The sequence below is a fragment of the Nannospalax galili genome, unplaced genomic scaffold (genome assembly GCF_000622305.1).
Source record: "Nannospalax galili isolate Female #2095 unplaced genomic scaffold, S.galili_v1.0 scaffold686, whole genome shotgun sequence".
Lineage (NCBI taxonomy): Eukaryota > Metazoa > Chordata > Mammalia > Rodentia > Spalacidae > Nannospalax > Nannospalax galili.
Genome location: NW_008355472.1, coordinates 1,058,961 through 1,078,918, shown reverse-complemented (window position 1 = coordinate 1,078,918; position 19,958 = coordinate 1,058,961). Strand labels below are relative to the sequence as shown.

Here is a 19,958-nt window from a genome sequence, read left to right as displayed (position 1 = left end):
GGGAGCTCTCTGGGAGTGTACTGGAGGGGAGGGCCTAGCTCTGGGGGCTTTGACTGGGGCTTTGGTTCTAGGAAAGAGGAAGCTGCTAAGCTCTGGGTGTGTGACATAGGTTCCTCTTTCTGTGAGGCCTCCAGAGCTGCTGCTCCTGATGGCAGCTTCCACTGCAGCTTAGAGCCCCTTATGGCTTCGCTAGTTGGCTTTTACCCAGGGAATTTCTGGTTCTAATTGGATACTTTTCTAGAGGAATGGGTCTAAGAAAGCCTTCCCTGACCCCCTAGAGCCCATCTGATAGAGGCCTCCAGCACTGCGCTGGTGCTGTTCTTTGTGGTGACTAAGGCAGACATCCCTGCCTGGACTGCTGTCTGGTTGGGGGGCAAGCTGTAAACAAGCAAGCTAACAATTGCTTAATTACCAGCCAGCATGGCGTGGGGAGGAAATCCCATGACCCACTTTAGGGTCTGGGATTGACTGGCTCTTACAGGCTTTTGCCACAGGAGATAAACCTCCCATCCTGCAGATGAGGAAACTGAGCTTCTGAGAAACAGGGGGCTGAAGTGGGGGAAATTAGTGGCAATGGGAACACCCAGGGCTAGGAGACTTGGAGGAGTGGCCTTTGAGCTAACTTCCTTCTCTGCTGGAACTCTCCCTCCTCAACCCAGTATGGCTAGGGTGCAGGGCTTTGGGGCCATTACCCTTCACTGCTGGAATGCATTTTCCCCATTCCTGGCAGCTGTCCTCCAGATAGCCTTCAGGAGGTGCTGGGTTTGGGACATCACTGACTGCCTGGCCTTCTAGACAAGACCAGAGGCATGGGAGGGGCCTCCACACATCCCTCCTAGTCCAGGGCTTCCCTCTGGACTTGCTCTCCCATGGGGTTCCTGCAGCAGTGGCTGGGATGCTAGAGGCCTAAAGGTCAGGGGTCTGAGCAGCATATGTGCACACATGTGCGGTTCATATGCCTGAGCAAGCAGGTTGAGGGGGTTCAGTCTGCCTGGGAGGGGGGTCTTGCAGCCAGACTGGAGTAAGTACTGGTTTGCAGTAATTAGAAGGTGTGTAATTAGAATGCTCGGGGCGCTGGGCGGCGGATGTCTGTGGATGTGCCTGAGTGGGCCCACTCTGGCTTTGAAGCTGGCCTTCTGGACCCACTCTTTCTTCCAGGAAGTCTCCAGATCTCTCAACTTCTGGCCTGTCTGCAGATGAGCAGCTGCACTGCCCCTCCTTGTGGCTCAGGTCACCAGCAGGTGCCACCAGGGTCTGGGTGGTCCTGGGGCTCTCTGGGGTTTCACCTCCTGCCTGAGTCCTTTGGGCCCATCTGGGGACAGGAAGAGCTGCTGGGGCTGGGAGTAAGCTGTGGGGACAACCTGAAGACTTGGGGTTTGTGGTCAGGTCTGTGGGTTAGAGCCTTTGAAGGACTGTGGAGGGGCCATGGGAGATAGGCTTGAGGGGCACTGGGGCTGTGAGGGGGAAGGGACATTGGAGCAGAACCTGGAAGGCAGACTTGTGACCCAGTTTGAGGAGACACAGGTCAAGGGATGAGTCAGGAGTGCCATCTGTTGAGTGTTGAATGCCACATGTGGCCTTTACTTATTCTGGCCTGGCCTTCCCTGTCCCTGGTTTTCCCCTTAGCTGGCCTGGAGCCCAAGAGGGGCCTACTGCCAGTGACCTGGAGAGTCCCTGGATGATGTGACAGCTGCCCCTCCCCCTCCTCTGGGTGTAATCAAACCCCTGGCCCTGCTGAGGTCTGTGTGGGGCCAGGCCCAGGTCAGGCGGACAGATCAGTTTCTCTGCTCCAGTGTCTCCAGGCCAGAAGCCTGCAGAGAAAGGGGCTCTCTGTGACCTGGAGCCTCCTGCAGGTGCAGCAAGTCTTCTGCCGGCCTTGGCATCCAACAGCCTGTGGCCCCTCAGCATGCGAGAGGCTGTACTCTCTGAGGCCAGTGAACACCTTGGGCTTCACTCATGCCTTGTCACAGGGTCTAATGAGCACCATTCTGTCAGCCTCATGACCCTGGAGCCAGGCCTCTGGGAAATATACATGAACTTCTTAGTCTCACCACAGCCTTCTTGTCTAATCTGAGTCCTGCGGTTCCAGCCTTGTTCTCCAGAGGTAGTGCTGTCGGGGCCTGAGAGTGCAGCTTTGGACCGTGGGCTGCGGAGCTGCCATTGGTGTTTCTCTGAAGCATCACACATTGTACCCTCATCCTATTTAATTTTGTTTCTTGGTGCTTTTTTACCAACTTAAAGTGGGACTGTTGTCTCTTAATCTGTTAGCGGATGGTGTCCCCTAAGATGGAGCTCCCTGAGGACAGGGCCCTTCTTTGTCTTGGTCACTCCTAGTTCACACAATAGGTGTGAGGAGACTGAATGCAAGCTGTGTTGACCCCTTCCCAGGTCTGCCATGGCACACGGACAGAGATGCTAGCATATACGTCCCAGCCCTCCCTGGGGGATGTGTAGAAGAACAGCCTGTGATAGAGTAAGCAGGGGATGTGTGAACCATCTAGTAATACTTCTACATACATTATATCTTCTAGTAATACTTCTAGAAAGAGGCCTTTGAGTTGACTTTGAAGGGTTAGGACAAGGGCCCTCTTTGGAGCAGAACCAGCAAGCATCAGGGCAGAATGTGAGAGTGGCAGGCCTGTGAAGCCTGAGAGGTTTGGGAGTAAGAGCAGGGGGCTGGGAGCAGTGCAGCCATCTTAGTCCCCAGCTTCCTTCCTCCCTGTCCCCTGCAGTGCCTCAGGGCACCTGGAAGGGAAAGGAAACACTTCCTCCTCTGGGAAGAGCCCCCAGTCTACAGAACCCGCCTGCTGTCCTTCTTGGTCAGGCCTGGGATGCTGGCCCCAAACAGGTCAGCGCCACTTCTGTTGTGTGGGGCAGGCACTTACTCAGCACCCAGCAGCATCCTGTCATCCTGAATGTGGCCTGGGGGTTAGGGGAGACAGCCGCCTGACCTGGCAGCCCCCTGAGCCTCCCCTTCATCTGCCCTAGGTGGGTGTCATTCCACAGCCTGATGATGAAGCGGAGCCTACTGTGCTGGCCCCTGTCCTGCTTCCTTGTGGTGAGTTGGAGAGGTGCCTGGGAAAAGCCAGAGTGGCTGGAGCCTGACCATGTGCCCCTACACTCCAGAGAGGAGGGTGTAGACACTGCTCAAGAGCCCAGACTCCAGCAAACTTTGGTACTCAGCTCTTCCTGGAAAGAATCTGAGGCTCTCAGACCCTTCAAGGCATCTACTGACCCACACTGGCATGAGGTGGTGACCCATAAGGACAGCCACAGCCTCTTCTATCATGACACCCAAGCCAGGGGGACACAGCTTTCCTAAGCAATGCCCACTCAAGCTGGAGGGACTTCTTGGCATTTGCAGGCATGACTGAGGACAAGGCGCCTGCCTCAGGCAGGTGTGGGCAGATCCCAGTGGGGAGGGTGGGTGGGGACCTAGAGGAAATTGGAGTACCTTGAATGCTGGATATAAGGTCTCTGTTGGTCTAAGGAACTCCAGATTCCAGGGCTGTAATCAGAGTCTTGGAGCTTCAGGCAGCATCTTGGACTTGGTTTAGATGGTCTTTCTGCTGTCTTAGGTACTGGGAGCCAGATCTAGGGCATGAGGAGATCTGCAGAACTGCCCTGTGACATTCTGCCTCTAGGGCAGCTGGCTCTGCTCCATACCTAGTGCCCCCTAACCCTACCAGCTTGGACCAAATCGGAAGACAGGGTCTCCCCGCAGCAGGGGTCAGGGCAGGCAGTCCATATCTGGGGTTGGGAAGCAGAGAGAGGTTCCCACAGAAGGGCCTAGCTACCCACATGTAGAAGACCCTTCAGAACTTGGCATGCCCTATCCAGGTCTAGGGGTGTGAATGGGGTGGCCTTGGTGCAGAGGGAGGTCACAGAGGAGGATGCGGTCTCAGACTCAGACCAGGGCCCAGAATAGCAAGTAAGCGCCAGCTACAGACTTGGCTCTAGGCATGATAAACAGAAGCTAGTTAATGACATGCCCAGCTGGAGGGGGGACAGGAAGAGGGACAATCTGAGAGGAATTCGGAAGCATTTCCTCCTCATCTGTCTAGAGTAAGGAGTGTCTCATTGGAAGGGACATAACTCAGAGGCTCAAGGGCTTGCGATCCTGTTCCTGTCTGGGCCTTTCCAGTACTTTCCAGAAGCAAATAGAATTCTCTCCCTACCTAGACACTGGCAGTACAGCAGAACTGGGACAGGACAGGCTCTCCTTCCAGTGTGAGCTAGAAGTGTCCCTGAAGCCCAGGAGGGGTTGCCCAGTGTGGTCAGCAATCCTGACTTCAGGGCTCAGGAAGTGGGTAGTGGGAGGTGATCCCACAGACCCCATGCCTAACACTTTCCTCCTCTTCTACCATGTTCCCTGTGCTCCTACCTGCCATTCTTCCAGCTGCTGTCCTGGCCTCTGGCCACTTCAACATCAGTAACTCCTTGGCTGTGTCCACCTGGTGAGGAGCCTGACCCGGTAAGCAGTGTGCTGTTCTGTCCTGGACTGGGAAAGACTCCTCTAAGGGCAGTGGGCAGGCGCTGGCTTGGCTGCCCAGGGGCATTAGACCTGGCCTTTGGCTTGATTTCAGCCTTTCTCTCCCTTAGGACCCAAGGCAGGGCACCTTATGCAGGTCCTGCTCTCCAGGCACCTTCTCAGCCTCATGGGGCACCCACCCATGCCAACCTCATGACAGTTGTAGACTTCGAGGGAGGTTAGAGACCCAGACTGGCACAGCAACTCAAGATACAGTCTGTGGAGACTGCCAGCCTGGGTGAGCACAGAGTGGGTGTGGGTGTGCGTGCTGGGAGACCAGGACTGTGCTTCTGGGTTCTAGCCCTATTCTTCCCTGAGGGCCTGCCTTCCATCTGTGGATGGGTTGGGGGCAGCTAGTAGGAAGGAATGCAGTTTTTTCCAAGGACAAGTTTTTGGAGAAACTTCTGGACCTTAGTGACATCTTCCCTTCCTGCAGGTGGTTTGGGCCATTGGGGCTTCCTCATGTTCCATGTCAGCCATGTGCTGGGGCACCTGCAAGTACTGGTGGCTGTGATGGTGAGTGGCAGGTGGGGACTAGGACTGGTGGGAGGGGGAAGGGGGCCAATGAGCTCAAGCCCAGGGGTCCCCTCAGCATCCATGTGGGAGCATTGGGGTTTTCCAGCCCACAGGAGGGTGGGCAACTGGAGGGTTTTCAGCTACCACCTTGCTTCTGAGTGGTAGAGACCACCCAGTAGCTGGCACCCATCAAAAGATTGGAGTTCATATCCTCTTCAGTCCCCTTGTCCCCATCCTCTCCTCGAGAGCCCTATACATGTGAGAGTGTACACATGGGCCTTTTCACACACTCAGGAACTCTTAATACTGAGCCAGTCACCTTCTGAAGCTACTAATTCAGATGCTGTTGTGGGAAAGCAGACCCAGGAGTGTGCCATGTGTGTCTATCTGGTCACTCCAGGCCTAGCATGAGAAGCAGATGTGGGCTGAGGAGCTGAAGCCCAGGAAGCCTCATTTCAGGGTAACTGCAGATGACCAAGGAAAGGAAGGATGAGCTGGCTTTTGCTTGGCCACTGTGGTAGGGTGGGCTGTTTTCTCCCCTGCTTCCTACTCAGGCCCTTGGCCTTGCTGCCACTCCTGTTCTCAGCCCTCACCCGACCCGACCCGACCCAGGCTGAGGCACATCACCCACCATCTACTGTGAAGTAGGCAGACACAGCAGCCCGGGGAAGGCCTTCCTATGCTAGCCCAGTGACTTCTTTGTTTCTGTTTCTCTCAGATTGGGGGCGGCGGGCCCGGCGTGGTGTGGAGGTGGCTGCAGGGGCCAGTAGCAGTGGTGAGCCTCGGCAGCCTGGGAACAGCACGCGGGCAGGTGGCCCCGAGGAGAGAGCTGCCCAGTATGCGGTGATTGCCATCGTGCCTGTCTTTTGTCTCATGGGGCTGCTGGGCATCCTGGTGTGTAACATGCTCAAGCGGAAGGGCTACCATTGCACAGCCCACAAGGAGGTTGGACCCAGCCCTGGAGGAGATAGCGGTAAGGCCTGGCCTTACCAGATGGGAGGCTGGGGGCTCTAGAGGGAATCATCCTGGCCAAGGAGTTTGATAGGGGAGGCCTGCAACGGGCTAACCAGGAGGGCCTCTTGAAGGTGCCCTGTGGCAGCCTTAATGACAACTGCCAGACTGAGAGCGGGAAGATGGTGAGGGGCCAAGCTATTGTTGGCAGAAGACAGTTAGCTGGTCAAATGGTATGGATGGAGTTCCTACCCTGGGTGAAACCCTGCTCCACTGTAGGGGTTCTGGACTCTGTAGGGGCTGCAGGCTACAATTGTATGTTTCAAAGTGACCTCTGACCTCTGGCCTGAAGCAGGAGAATGCCCTTCATTAGGAGGGCTGATGGGGCCACTATTCTGGGCAAGCACCATGCAAGGCTCAGCTTTTAGCTCCAGGCTGTGGTTTGAGCTTTGAGTCTTGGAATCTGAAGGAGAGGGCTCTGGGCTCATTAATTACTGATCAGCACCCCCTGAAAGGCAGAGCTCTCCTGGGCCAAGCCAGGAGTGACACAGCATCACCCATGCTGGTTTCTCAGAACTCCTTCCACCTCCCAACACTGAATTCTAGAGTGAGCAGGAAGGTGGCAGCTCCTGGGACTGCACTTGTTTTTCTAGCCTAATGGCTTTAACTGCTGGCTACTGCTTGGGTACAAAACTTGGGAACTGTGCTGTTGGGCTCCGGACCCATCACAACAGCCCATTATCAGACCTATGAGATTTGAGCCCAAAGCTGTTAAATAGTTCCATGGGTAGGGTGGTGGCAGAGTTTACTGGAGGCGTTGGGAGTTCTGGGCAGAGTTCACAGCTCCCCAAGGCCGAGGCGGGCCCTGTGCCCACCTAGAAGAGGCTGGAGCAGTCTTCAGGGACTGGGGTTTCAGGTAGTCCTGAGACCTCGAGTTGCTGGTGCCAGGTGGTGACTGTGCTTTTTGAGTCTAGATAGTCCGCACACTGGTATGTTCTGCAGTATGTTCTGTAACTCTGAGCAAGGCTCGTGGTGCCCTCTGCTGGCAGATCCTGGTGTAGCTTGGGAGCCCCCATGTCTCTAGCACCCCTAGAATCATGGATTCCTTTTCTTTGTCCCAGGGATCAACCCTGCCTACAGGATGGAGGATGCCAATGAGGACACCATTGGGGTCCTGGTGCGCCTGATCACAGAGAAGAAAGGTGAAGAGAGGGTCTGTCTGCTCCACCCGTACCTGGGAGTGTGTGGGAGGGCCTCCTCTCAGCACCTCAGAGTTTGCTGCTTAGGGCCACAATTCCTCCTGCCTCCTAACCAAAAGCCTGAGCTTGGCTGCTCTGACCCTGGTGCTGCCCCTTTGCCTCTAGTCCTGATTGGTGAGGACTGGAGCCCACAGTCCAGGCTGGGGACAGGGACGGGATGGGGTAATCAGGGGCTGTCTGCTGAGGTGGGGGCTTCATCAGTTTGGAGCTGGGTTCTGACTGCTCCTGCCCACAGAGAACGCAGCGGCCCTGGAGGAGCTGCTGAAAGAATACCACAGCAAACAGCTGGTGCAGACAAGCCACAGGCCTGTGCCCAGGTGAGGGCGGGGCCCTCAGATAATCAGCCCGCCTTCTAGGCCTCCCCACTTGGGTCCATTCCCTCTATGTATCCTTCTACCTGCTGGAGTCTTCTGCCCTGGCAACCATTCCCACTTGTGTCCTCCTGCAGGCTACCACCAGCCTCCCCCAGCATGCTGTACACCTGCCCGCATCGCCACCACCTCCATACCGTGCAGGGGCTGGCCTCGCTCTCTGGCCCCTGCTGCTCCCGTTGTAGCCAGAAGAAGTGGCCAGAGGTACTGCTGTCCCCTGAGGCCGCAGCTGCCACCACTCCTGCTCCCAGCCTCCTGCCCAACCCAGCCAGGGCTCCCAAGCCAGGGGCCAAGGCAGGTCGTCAGAGCGAGATCACTATCTTGTCTGTGGGCAGGTAAGAAGGGAACAGACACCATGGGGTCAGGGAGTGACTTGGCAGTGTGGGTATAGGCAGGGCTCTGCATCAGCTTAGAGCTGTTTCCTGGGCCTCTCTGGGCAGTATTGGCGGCCAAAAAAGGCATCATTTCCCAGCTATTCTGCCTCACATGGAGCTCTTGGGTCCCAGGGCATGGTCTCAGCCTTACCATACCTGGGACTTCTCAGGTCAAGATCTGTCCACCTGTGACTTAGATGTGGGGCTGCTGGGGGCTGGACACAAACCACCTTGTCTGGGGGTGGGGGCTGGAAAGGGTTCATACACGGTGTCAACAAGCTCAGTCTCTGGTCCTAGAACTTGGAGTGTGACCTGGTAGATGCTGCTCTCTGTCCCAGGGTCCCCCTCTGATGGGATGGTGACACCACCTCTCTCCACAGGTTTCGTGTAGCTCGCATTCCTGAGCAGCGGACCAGTTCTGTGATATCTGAGGTGAAGACCATCACGGAGGCTGGGCCTTCAGGGGGTGATCTCCCTGACTCTCCACAGCCTGGCCTCCCCACTGAGCAGCAAGCACTTCTGGGAAGTGGTGGAAGCCATACTAAGTGGTTGAAGCCCCCAGCAGAGAACAAGGCCGAGGTGAAGGGCTGGGGAGATGCTTTCTGTTAGCACCTGGGCTAACCCTGACAGAGAACAGACCAGGAGTGGCAGTGCCAGGGTCCTGGGCAGATGCCACTTTCCTGGAGCCCAAGATGTCATCTTGACTGAGCTCTGACCCCTCAATCTTGCCCCCGCCCAGGAGAACCGTTATGTGGTTCGGCTAAGTGAGAGCAACCTGGTCATCTGACCGGCTGTGTAGTATGAGACACTCCGCCCTGCCCTGCGAGGTTCCGAAGGCTTCCTGCAGGAGGGAGAGCTGCAGCTGCGACTGAGGACCAAGATGCAAAGGCCCAGCAGACAAGACAAGGGCCAAGGCCTGGAGGTGGGACCGTCCGCCCCATCAAGGAGGCAGGCAGCCGGCCGGCACCATGCTCAGGAGATCGAGAGCCCTGCCCTGTCCCTGCAGCCCTAGTTACCTCCATGCAGGGTACCCCAACCCTGTGCCTGGCCTGGACACCTCATAGGAGCCCACAGGGTCCTCTGTCCCCTAGGGGTCTGGGTTTGGTGGAGGGGTAGTACTTGTACTTGTCCCTAGCCTGTGCCTTGGGAGCTTGCCGCTCTTGTTCCCATCCTGGACCCTTCTGGCAGGTTCTATAAAGGGAAGGGGTAGTAAAGAGCCCTGCACTGGGGACAGAGCACCTAGGTTCTAATCTTGGGTTCATCCCTGGGTCCCAGCTTTTCTGACTGTGAAGTGGGGAGAGGACAGGTCAGTACCCAGGTCCTCTCCAGCTCTTTGCAGGTTCTGGGCCGGGTCCTGTTGGGGAGAGTTTGACTCTGCCATCCTCCCATCATTAGTAGCTTTATCTGGCCCGTTTTTGCTGCTTCCTGGGTCTTGGCCCTAAAGGTTCCCATGGGGTTGTCCATCATGGCACTGCCTACAGAAGGGGCTCTTAATGCATGTGCCTGCCCCCACCCTGCTGTTTTTAATGAAGCTGAAGAATGACTTGACTTGGACAGGGCTGTGGTGAAGAGCCCAATCTACCCTGCTGCCTTTGAGCTCTGGAGCTGCAGGGAGAGGACTGCCAGCAGGCTGGAGAATCCCTCTGGTCTTAGGGGTTTCCTTGTCGTGTGGCGCAGTGTCTGCCCAAGCTCTGGGTAGCACAGGTGACTGCCGGCCCAGCTCAGCCATCTCCACGCTAGTTCAGTGCCTGGTTATTTATGTGGGGCCGTGCAGGCACAGGCCCACTGCCCATCCCATTTCGTATTTATTAAAATCTGCTGTTGTCCTGTCCTTACATCTCCAGCCCTAAAACACTTAATAAAAGGTGGAAAGTGGTGTCGTAAGGAGCCTCCTTTCCTTGTTCCTTCCCTGGAACTCTCGTCCATCACACATATCCAGGGCCTGGCTGCTGCCCAGTGTGCCACACAGGGTGTCCCTCCCCTCATCAGTGGGCTCTTCAGCCTGGAAATCAGGCAGAGGTGGCCTCCATCCCATTCTCACCTGGATCCAGGGAGGCAGGGCTTCCGCACAGAAATAGAATAAGTTTTTAAAAAGGTGAAGTGACCTGGTATGGTAACACATGCCTTTAATCCCCACACTCAGGAAGTAGAGGCAGCCAGACCTTTGTGAGTTCAAGGTCAGCCTGATCTACATAGTGAGTTCCAAGCCAGCTGTGGCTATAGGGAGACCCTGTCTCAAAAAAAAATAAAAAATAAAATAAATAAATAAATAAATAAGGTAAACTTACTATTAGTATTCTTAATTCAGTATATCCAAAATATTTTCACAATATAAAATCATGAAAATTATGAATGAGCTTTTGGGAGGGCAGTTAGAGTTGTGTTTTACACATCTGGGTGTGAACTAGTATATGTCAAGGGCTCAAGAGCCACATGGTGAGTGGCACAGCTCTAGAGGAAGCCATCAATCATATGGAACCTCGGAGAGTGTGGGAGGATGTGGTCCGTCCATGGAGAGGGAATAACATGTGCAAAGGCCAGATCAACACATGTGGAGACCTGGAGTAGGGGACTACCTGAGCCCTGTGCCAAGGGGCCTCCACAGTGGTAAGGAAGAGGCAGAGCCTCAGCCCTCTTGGCCAGTGTAGAGTGGAGGAACACCCACATGTGAGGAGGAGGAGGAGGAACAGATGGACCCACAAGATTCCTGGGGCAGACCTGGGGCTCCCTCAGGAGATGTGGGCCAAGGGATTAGCACCAGCTGGGTGGGGTAGCAAGCACAGCATCTGGGAACACTTAACAGCCCTAACAGATGTACTTAGTTATCTGGGTATGAAACCCTGGCACTCAGGAGCACTCAGGTGGGCATTTATGACACAACTGGGCAGGGAGGGACCTTGTTTCAGGGAGAAGTCCCAGGACAGAACCTAGGGCATGGCAGTAAGAAAGCCATCAGGGACTAGAGTCCTGGCAGCCAGGGGAGGGTGTGGAGGTGGGGGAAGGGTAGGCTGAGAGGCCAGGAAGACTGCCTTGTGCCTGCCCTAGGGTGTGGACAAGGACTTAGTAAGATCCAGGTGGATCAAGGGACACTAGCCCTTGCCAAAGCCACCATGGCTGGTGGGAACTTAGGTTCTAGAAGAATCTAAGTTGGGGCTTTGTTGGTGTGTGGTATACTCTTTAAATATGGGAGTGACACATGCACATAAGGCTGAAGGGCTAGAAACACCGTACCCGTAATGGAAAACACGGAGAGGTGTGAGGTCCAGCCTGCAGGAGGGGGGCACAGTGGCTGTGCTGGGCTTTAGGAAGCCTGGCTTCATGGAGAGGCCTTCTCCTGGGTAGAAACCTAGATGGGTGACTGGCCCAACAGTGGCAGAAAAAAAAAAAGCTCACCCTTGACACGATAGGCAGATATGTTTCAGGAGCCCACCTATCCCTGCTTCTCCCCAGGTACTGTGGGGACCATGAACAGGAAATGAATAGGGGCCCTCATACACCCAAGGAAAAGGCCCCTAAGGCTGCTCGGTGTGCCTAGCATCCCCTTGCCAGCTGTTCAGCTATACCTCAAGGTTTGGCTTCTCAAATTTGGCTGTCCCTTCAGCCTGCCAACTCATGCACCCTACTTTACTTAGGCTCTGGTTAACCGCCCACTTGGACTGTAAGGATAAGACAGTATCCTGGAGGGTGGGGCAGGAGGTGGGCCCCACCCACTCTCTGGAGAATCTAGATTGGGAGCACATTCCTGATACCATGTTAGAGACACCAGGCCAGGCCTCCAGTCTGGTCAAAGACATCCCTGTCACTGAGCCCTTCTCAGCCCCCCACTCCTGCTTGCTGAAAGGAATGGTGTTTCTTCATGGCTACTTTCCAAGAGCAGGAAAAGTGCTGCGATCACAGATGTGTGACATCCTTGGCCACACCTTCCCATGGACACTTTCCTGGCTTGTCTCCTATAAATCCTGCAGCCCTCTCAGTGGGTAGAGGTGGCAGCTATGGTGAGGGCTTGAATGAGCACCAGGGTCCAAGACTCTCTCCCTGCCCACTCCTGGCCAGCAGCCCTGCCACTGTGACCTGGAGATGAGCCTCAGAAGTCTGGTCCTGACCTGGAGAAGCTGACAACTGTAACCGGGCCAAAGGTGCCCTCTCCTCCCCTCCCGTCACCCTGGGTTCCACATTGGCTCAAGGACAGGATGGACAGCTGGGAGGCTGTCAGGGAGGCACAGAGTGAGGCTTGGTGGGAAGTGTCCCAATCTACAGTTCCTAATGCAGGGTGAGCCAAGGTACCTTACTGGCCTGGGAGGTGGGCTCTGCCTACCATACTGATGATTTGGCTCCTTCTTGTGGCATTGGGGATCGAATGCAGGGCCTCATGCAGACTAAGCAAGCATTCTGTAATTGAGCTACACCTTTGGCCTTTAGAAAGTCTTAAAAACAGTTCTTGAACTTTCTACATAGTGACAGATACCTCGTTTCATTCTTTGGGAATCATCACTTTTCCGGCCTGTTTTCCCTCGAGTTGTACAGCATGAGCTCTGGGCCTTGTGGCTGTGGAGAATAAACTGTCAGGGCCTGACCATCAGAAAGAAAAGTAACTGGGGGGCCAAGAACCATGGGCTGGATTAGGGCAGTGGCATTTCCCTGAGGGGACAGCAGAATCAGATGTGTAGGAGAAACAACAGACAGTCCTTGACTACTTGAATAATGCCATGCGTTCTTCAATTGTCTTGTAAAGCCACCAAGTCCTGCTTCATTTCCTACATGATAGCTTCCCACTGTTCTGAGGAAGCTGAACAAGGCCCCCGACCCTTCAAGAAACTACCCCATGAGATGCACAAAACATGGGCTGTGGTGTCTGGGTTCTGGCACCAGACCAAGTGTGAATTCCAACACACCCCCTTTTAGCTAAAGCCCTTCCAGATGGGACTAATGGCAGTGCTTCCCTTGTAGCAAGTATGTAGACACGCAGGCCAATAAACAGGAAACGAGCAGCCAGCATCAGCCACACAGGAAGCACTCAATAGGTGGCAGGGTTGTTGGTTTTGTTTATGGTCTTTTTGGTGCTGGGGATCTATTCCACACAAGTGCCCCATCACTACACCCCAGGCTCAATAAATGTCAGCTCTTAACAGCCTTCCAGGCTTCCGTTGCATGATCTGGCCCAGGTGTTGAAGCTGCCACTTCACAGGCTCTATTCACTGTGAAATGAGGCCCCGGAAGCCTGCGAGGAGGTGCAGCAGAGTTGATGGCTTGACTTTTTAATTTTATTCTTTTATGTGTGTTTTGCCTGCATGTAAGTGCACCCATGCAAATGCAATGCCCATAGAGGTCAGAAGAGAGGGGTCGGATCCCCTAAAACTGCAGAGTTTACGGGCAGTTAGTTGCCATATGGGTGCTGGGAACCGAACCCAGGTCCTCTGCAAGAGCAGCCAGTGCTCTTAACCGCTGCGCCATCTCTCCAGCCCCTGAGACAAGGTCTTAAAGTTGCAATCTTCCTGTTTCAGCCTGCAAAATGCTGAGATTACAGGTGTGTGGCCTCACAGCAAGTATTTTTTTTCCCCCCTCTGAACAGATTAACCACAACAAAGTTCTATATACAAAATGACCTAGACCTTGGTGACAAACACCTGTAATCCCAGACTCACGAGTCTGAAGCAGGAAGACCACAAACTTCAGGTTAGCCTGGTGTACAGTTCTAGGCAATGCTAGGTTGCAAAGCAAGATTGTCTCAAAAAGGTAAAATGACAAAAGCTCAAACAAAACTATTCTGATTCTAACTGATATCATGGTAGCCAGTTGTTATATAAATAGAAAAACTATGTAGACCAGGCTGGCCTGGAACTCAGGGAGATCCACCTGCCTCTGCCTCCTAAATGCTGGGATTAAAGGCATGTACCACCACACCACGCCTGGTGTGAGAGCAGGCACTTATTAGAAGTGCCTTGGGAGAAGGCTAGGGACTCATTGGCCCAAGGTGGTTTTCTGTGCCTCCCTCACCCAAGAACCACTTTTTTTTTTTTTTGGAAACTTTTTTTAATAGTTATTGAATGTTCTACAGCTTACAGTAAATATCATAGTTACAAATGCTTGGCTTTAACCTTTCAGAGTGATCACTATCTGATCTTCAAAACAAAACAAAACCCAAAGGAATCCAAAACAACAAAACCAGATTTACACTTCATACACACAAGCGGCCACAGGGCTTTCCAATCTTTACACTCCAGGCTGTGTTTTGAAAACACCTATAAATTATTTGATCAAACTACTTGGAAGACACCGGTCAAAGGTTTATTATTATTATAATTATTATTTTTAAATGTTTTTATTTGTTTTTAAAATGTGAGTTCCAATAAAATTTAAAAATTAGATTCCAACCTGTAGGTTAAAAGGAATTAAAAAATACAAAATCATACACAACGCTCTCTTCACAGGGACGTGCCATGCCATGAGAACAGGCTTCTCTGTCATGTGATATGAAAGGGACACAGATGCCTTGAAGACAGGAAGGGGGCAGGCCCTGGGCCTTCAGAGATCAAAGACAACTCCAAGGTGCTAGAGGCCTAGCCTGGCCTCCCCTGGGTAAGGAGAAGCTTGAGTCACAAAACAGATCCAGTTCATCTGGCTGACCTGAGGTCTCTGGGTCAGTCCTCCACTTCACTCATTGCAACTCTGAGGCTGGAGGAGGACTGCTGGAGAGCCTGGCAGATCATGCTTGGGGGTAGGGGGAGTGTCAAGTCCAAAGCTGATTTCACTCACATGATTCCTGTGGACTGGTGCTATCTTCAAAATCATTTTTATTTTATTGGTTCTCTTGAGAAGGAAAAATTCCCCCTTAGGCTGGAATGGATAAAGGGACTCACTGCCATAGTAAGGGTACCTAGGGACTACAGGTATAGCAGCCATAAAGGAAGCAAGTGCTGTTGTGACCCTCTCTGGCTCTGTGGCAGCCAAATTCAACTCCAGTTTTCCTTGGCTGGCTTCTGGGCTGGACTCAACAGGATGCATGACAGGAAATACCCACAGGAGAAACTGAGGGAGTGGGACCCAAGTGTGGCTCTGGCAAAGTTGGCCACGGAATGTTGAAGTTGGCCTACAGGGAATTTTGAAGGTTGAGTCCTGGAACCACATAATGCTGAATTTCAAAAGTGTTTTTCTAGGACAGGGGTAGGAAAAGGACAAGTCTTGCTGGCAGCCTGCCTGTCCTGCCTATAGAAGTTGGCGTATCCAAAGGCTCAGGCGTGGTCTGACCAGTGAGCCTGGCTGTTTCTCCCACTGACTGCTTCCCTTGGTCCACTCTACCCAGCCTTTCTCTAGATCCTCAAGGTTGACAAGATGCTGGGAGCCACATGCACAGCAGTGATGTGGTAACACAAGATGAAAAAGCCAATCTTGCACTGTGTTCACTCTGGTGAACATGTGTACATGGGATGACTGATCCAGTCAAATGCTGTGAAGAACACAGGGCCCACAGCAGGGCCTGCATCTTCTTGTCAAGGAATCTGATATGCAGAGCACTTCAGCCTGGCTCAGCCAGTACTTCACTTCGTGTCCTATCTGCACAAGGATGCCAATACGTGGTGACCAAGAGACCTGTCCCACTTTTTGCCTTACTTCTGAAGGCCATTCAGAACACAGCATCCAAGCCTTCTCAAGGAGCACCCCTAGATCTCAAATGTGGACATATGGTCAGAAGAAAGTGGGATGCACGAACCCTAGTTACTTGTTTCTTCAGGACCAGTGAATAAGCAAACCCGGGGACTCCAGTCGAGACATGCTTTTGGTAGTTCAAGGCTATGCCAAGTCCCCTTGGAGTGACAACTAGTTGGATATGGAGGGGTCAGAGAACCAGGGGTGTGTAGGGTTCCCAGAGGCATGAATCTCCTTGGAAAGATGCCTGGTGCTATCCCTTGAGCATCCTCAGTACTAGGCAATGTCACCTCGGTGTTTCATCTGAGTTGGGTCTTTTGCGGCATTTCTCATTCTGTGCTGCCGGCTGGATCTGCCTCTGCGTCCCCAGAGCCCATGACAGGTCTCAGCCCAAAGCAGAAATTCTCAAAACTCTGCTCAGCTGAGATCTGAGTTTTCCAAGTCTCCACAGTCTTTCTCTGCATAGGAGCAGGTTCCCGTTTCCCTTCTTCAAGTTTGCCACACACCAGCAGGAGGCAGCAGAAAGCAGGGGACTGGGAGAGGGTTCAAATCTTAGCTTTCACTCATGAGCTGTGTGTCCTTTGGCAAGTCTCTTAACCCTTCTGAGCATTAAGTATTTGGTTTTTTGTTTATTTGTTTTGCTTTGTTTTTTTCATCTATAAAGTGGAAGTTTTGGCAATCAGTTTCAAAGTACTTTACATACCATGAAAGGTCTGGACAGATGTATGTGTTCCTGCTGAATATTCAGATTCGGGGTGGTGGTGGGGTTATGCATTCCAGGGTCATTTCCAGGAGAATGAGTGCCCCATCTCATGGGAAGAAAACATTTTTTCTTTTCAAAAACATGAAAAAAGATTCTCAGGCTTCCACTAGCTGGGGGCAGTCCTGTTTCCACACTCAAACTTCCTAGCTCAGGGCTGAAGAGAATGGGCAGGTGGTAGTGGGGGAGGCTAGTGAATGGAGCCACCCCTCCCCGAGCCCTGCCACTGAAGTGCTGAGCTGAGGAGAAGGCAGGGGCGTGGGTAGGAGAGGGGTGTGGTGATGCCAGTATGGCAGGTCATGATGTCACACGTGCACATCCCTAAGGTGAAGGGACTCTTTCAGCTTTGTCCCCTGTTCATCTTGACCACTGGGCCATCCAGAATCTTCAGATGATATATCAAGTACCTCCACAGGGTGCCTGTAACCTTACTGGGAGCCACTGGTAACACACACTACCCTGCACTCTGGGACTCTGTCCCTTTGCCATGACTCCCAACTTGGCCAGACTTACAGAGCTCTGTCAAATAAGGGTGAGGCCAAAGAACTGGGGTTCTGGGCTCACGTCGACAAAAGGATACTGGAACTGGCTACTCTAGACTACAGCATTTTGACACTTGATTATCACCTTAGAGCCTTTCTTTAATCTTGAATAACATACTAAGTAAGGCTAAGAAAGGGTACAGAGCAAAGATACTTCCGAACATGAGCCTGTGGTGGGTCAGGCTGGGGAAAGTCAGCCTACAGGGGATTCAGGCAGCTCTGTCCCTTACTAACAAGTCCCTTTAACTTTTCTAAGCCTTGGTTCCCTTAAAAATTAAGTAGCAGAAGTGATCTTCATCTCTCAGGGTTAAGCCATGTGGACTGTGAGATACACATACTATATTTGCTTACTGATGTGAAAAGAACAAAAGTTTAAGACCATTCCCAGGTCTCCTTTTTCTCTCCCATCAGACTACCTGGAGGCTGCGGGGTATGGGAAGCCTACCAGGGTTCCAACATTTGGCTCACATTGGGCCATTTCCTTTCCTTCTAGAATCTGTTTCCTCATTTGTCGAGTGGGTAGAATAACTGGCCCTGTTCGCATGCTCTCTGGATCAGTAAATTAAAGACTGAAGTGCTTTGAGATCTACGAAGCATAAGACAAGTGCAAAGTTCCCTATAATTATTATTACCATTATTATTTTGGCATTTTTGAAACACATATAACATAATCTAGAACAACCTTCATCCACTTCTACAAAACCAAAGGTAGGAGGGAACTGCAAAAAGCAGATTAACACTGGAAAACTTTGTTTTAAAATGAAACCTTGTCAGCACCCCAGAACAGCTGTGTTTTCTCTTAATGGTCCTAAAGTTCCTAGAAGGCCAGGAAGGTGGGAGCCCTAACTCCTGGTTCTCAGTCATGGATGCTGACAGGTTCTGACCTCCTGGGAACAGCTAGACCATTTGCAAGGTCCATCCAGCCCAAGCGTTTCCATTTTTGCTTCTTTTAGGGGAAGATGAGAAACAGAAGGAAAGGGATGTCCAAGTTCATATGAATTTATAATGAAAACAGTTCAAGTCCCAAATGTTGCCAATGATCCCATTTTGTACAGTGAGGTGTTCTCAATCCACCTAGTGGAGCTACTGGCTCCACTAAGTGCTGGGCACAAAAGGGTGGTACTAGGCAATCCAGGCTCTTAGCTGAGATTAGCAGGGACCTCCCTGTCCCAGGGATCCCTCTTCTCCTAGATGTGCCATATCTGCTGGGCCTCATCCTTGTCTTCCTCTCTTGGTGGTTCCCTTTCTTCCTCTCTCTTGGGATAGGGGGTATTATCCAAAGAGTACAGCCCTCCTTTCCAGCCAGCCAGCACCTGCTCCTTTTCTTAGGGGTGGAGTCACATTCAAGATGAAAGTCCAGATGTCTTCACAGGATTTTGAATGCTATTTCTTCATGTGCAATTTCTGTTACCACCACTGGCCCCCATGTGGCCTCTGCCCAGTCTTCAACCTCCATCTTTGGAGTCCATGAGGGAATATAGAAATGAGCCCAGGGATCATTCCAGAACTCGCCAGATGTGGGCACTGCTGACTTAATTTTTACAAAACCAAACCAATCCATCCCTAGCTAAATTTTTGTAGACAAAATGCCACTAGGTAGGAAGGCTGCATTGAATGCTAATTTACTGTGAGGTCCAGGGAAGTCCTTTTTCCTTCTCTGGGCCTCAGATTCCTCATCTGTCAAATAGGGGAATGGATGAGATGATTGCTAAGGTCCCTTCAGTTCCATGAGTATGAAATGATTATTGCTATTGCTTTTCCTTCACTATCCTGACCTTCAGAACCGCCAGCTCACACCTGGAATGTGGTTCCTTCACTTTGGCCGTGAAATGGCACAAGGTAACCAAGAGCATGGCCTGTCTGCCAGCCCCACAAGACAGATGGGTGAGTCCTGGCACTGGGAAGGGCAGAAGGGCAAGGGAGAGAAATGCCACCAGTTCCCACTCTAATCAGGAGGAAGCTCCTCATCAGAGTGGGTCCCTGAGGCTCAGGCTGAGGTCTGGAATACACAGGCATCTGGCCTTCCAAAACCTCAGGACGCTGGGATCCCACCACCGTGCAACTACTACTTGGCAGGTCTGGGGTCAAAAATCATCTTTTGAGGAAGTGCCAGGTCAGTGAACACCACTGTGCAAATCAGAAGGTCCAGGCCCAGACAACATAGCCAGAAACCTTTCAAACCAAAGTTGAGGAGGGCCCTCTTGCCCCTTCTTTCTACTCCTTTCCCAAGTGCTCGCCCCCCTCCCCTCTTCCCCAAATCCTTTTGACTCTGGTTTCCCGTGTTCTCAGCCTGGGGATATGAAGCTGCTATTAATACTCTACATAACGAGGTGGTTTTGTTCTCGGGCTGTTGTGATGGTTCTCAGAAGACATTTCTTGGTGTCTAAACAAATCTTGCTTCAGAAAAAACAGAAAAGGGACAATCTCCCAGAGATGTGGTCTGCTCAACAGCTCCAAGTTCCAACCCCAGCCCTGAGAGCCACATCTGTTATGCTCTCCAAATGGAACTAAGCCTTCAGATGAACCATTGCAATAAACCTCATTCTCTGACTGGGATCCCAGGGACAGAATACGTGGGGAAGGAAAGAAGTGCAGAGGAGACTAGGCTGGTCAGGTAGGAAGGGAGGTTAGAGATGGAAGGGCAGTGGCTAAGAGGGGGCACAAGGGAGAGACTCCTAAGAGATTAGAAAAAAGCAGCTTTTACAAAAACCAAAAATCAAAATCAAAACCATTAAAGATGCATAAAGTGACCCTTGCACTTCCGTTGTCTCTTCTTGCAAATAGAGGTGGTGCTGCTAGGGAACTGCTCCAGCACCGGTGTAAGACTTGAGTAGTTGCATACAATGTGACTCCAGATCTGGGGGAGGAAGGGACACCATCAGAGTTATATTCCACAGGCCACTTTCGGAAGCCTCTGGGCCCCCCTCCCCTCAGCTTCAGAGCCCTAAGTGGAGCCCTTTATGCCTTCCCAGAGAGCAGCTTGCTCCTGTCTATAGGAATTGTGTTACAG

General features: G+C 52.4%; 3 protein-coding genes across 7 annotated transcripts in view; 2 read left to right on the top strand and 1 right to left on the bottom strand.

Moving 5' to 3' along the window:
* Positions 1-3,039, top strand: part of Arhgef17 (Rho guanine nucleotide exchange factor 17) — an 80,354-nt gene extending 77,315 nt beyond the window's left edge. Inside the window, exon 21 of the mRNA XM_008852724.3 lies at positions 2,989-3,039. Within this exon, the coding sequence (XP_008850946.2) occupies positions 2,989-3,011 (23 nt within the window). The 3' untranslated portion in view covers positions 3,012-3,039. The remainder of the gene's footprint in view (positions 1-2,988) is intronic.
* Positions 1-10,118, top strand: part of Relt (RELT TNF receptor) — a 29,023-nt gene extending 18,905 nt beyond the window's left edge. For all 3 annotated transcript variants that reach the window (XM_029555899.1, XM_029555898.1, XM_008852723.2), the window contains exons 2-11: positions 2,989-3,058; positions 4,400-4,474; positions 4,603-4,769; positions 4,968-5,047; positions 5,766-6,020; positions 7,120-7,200; positions 7,493-7,574; positions 7,706-7,963; positions 8,383-8,581; positions 8,742-10,118. In XM_029555899.1, coding sequence (XP_029411759.1) covers positions 3,011-3,058; positions 4,400-4,474; positions 4,603-4,769; positions 4,968-5,047; positions 5,766-6,020; positions 7,120-7,200; positions 7,493-7,574; positions 7,706-7,963; positions 8,383-8,581; positions 8,742-8,789 — 1,293 coding nt within the window. In that variant the 5' untranslated portion in view covers positions 2,989-3,010 and the 3' untranslated portion in view covers positions 8,790-10,118. The remainder of the gene's footprint in view (positions 1-2,988; positions 3,059-4,399; positions 4,475-4,602; positions 4,770-4,967; positions 5,048-5,765; positions 6,021-7,119; positions 7,201-7,492; positions 7,575-7,705; positions 7,964-8,382; positions 8,582-8,741) is intronic.
* Positions 10,119-15,161: 5,043 nt separating this feature from the next.
* Positions 15,162-19,958, bottom strand: part of Fam168a (family with sequence similarity 168 member A) — a 186,721-nt gene continuing 181,924 nt past the window's right edge. For all 3 annotated transcript variants that reach the window (XM_008852722.3, XM_008852719.3, XM_008852720.2), the window contains one exon: positions 15,162-19,805. The gene's annotated coding sequence lies outside the window, so the exon portion shown is untranslated. The remainder of the gene's footprint in view (positions 19,806-19,958) is intronic.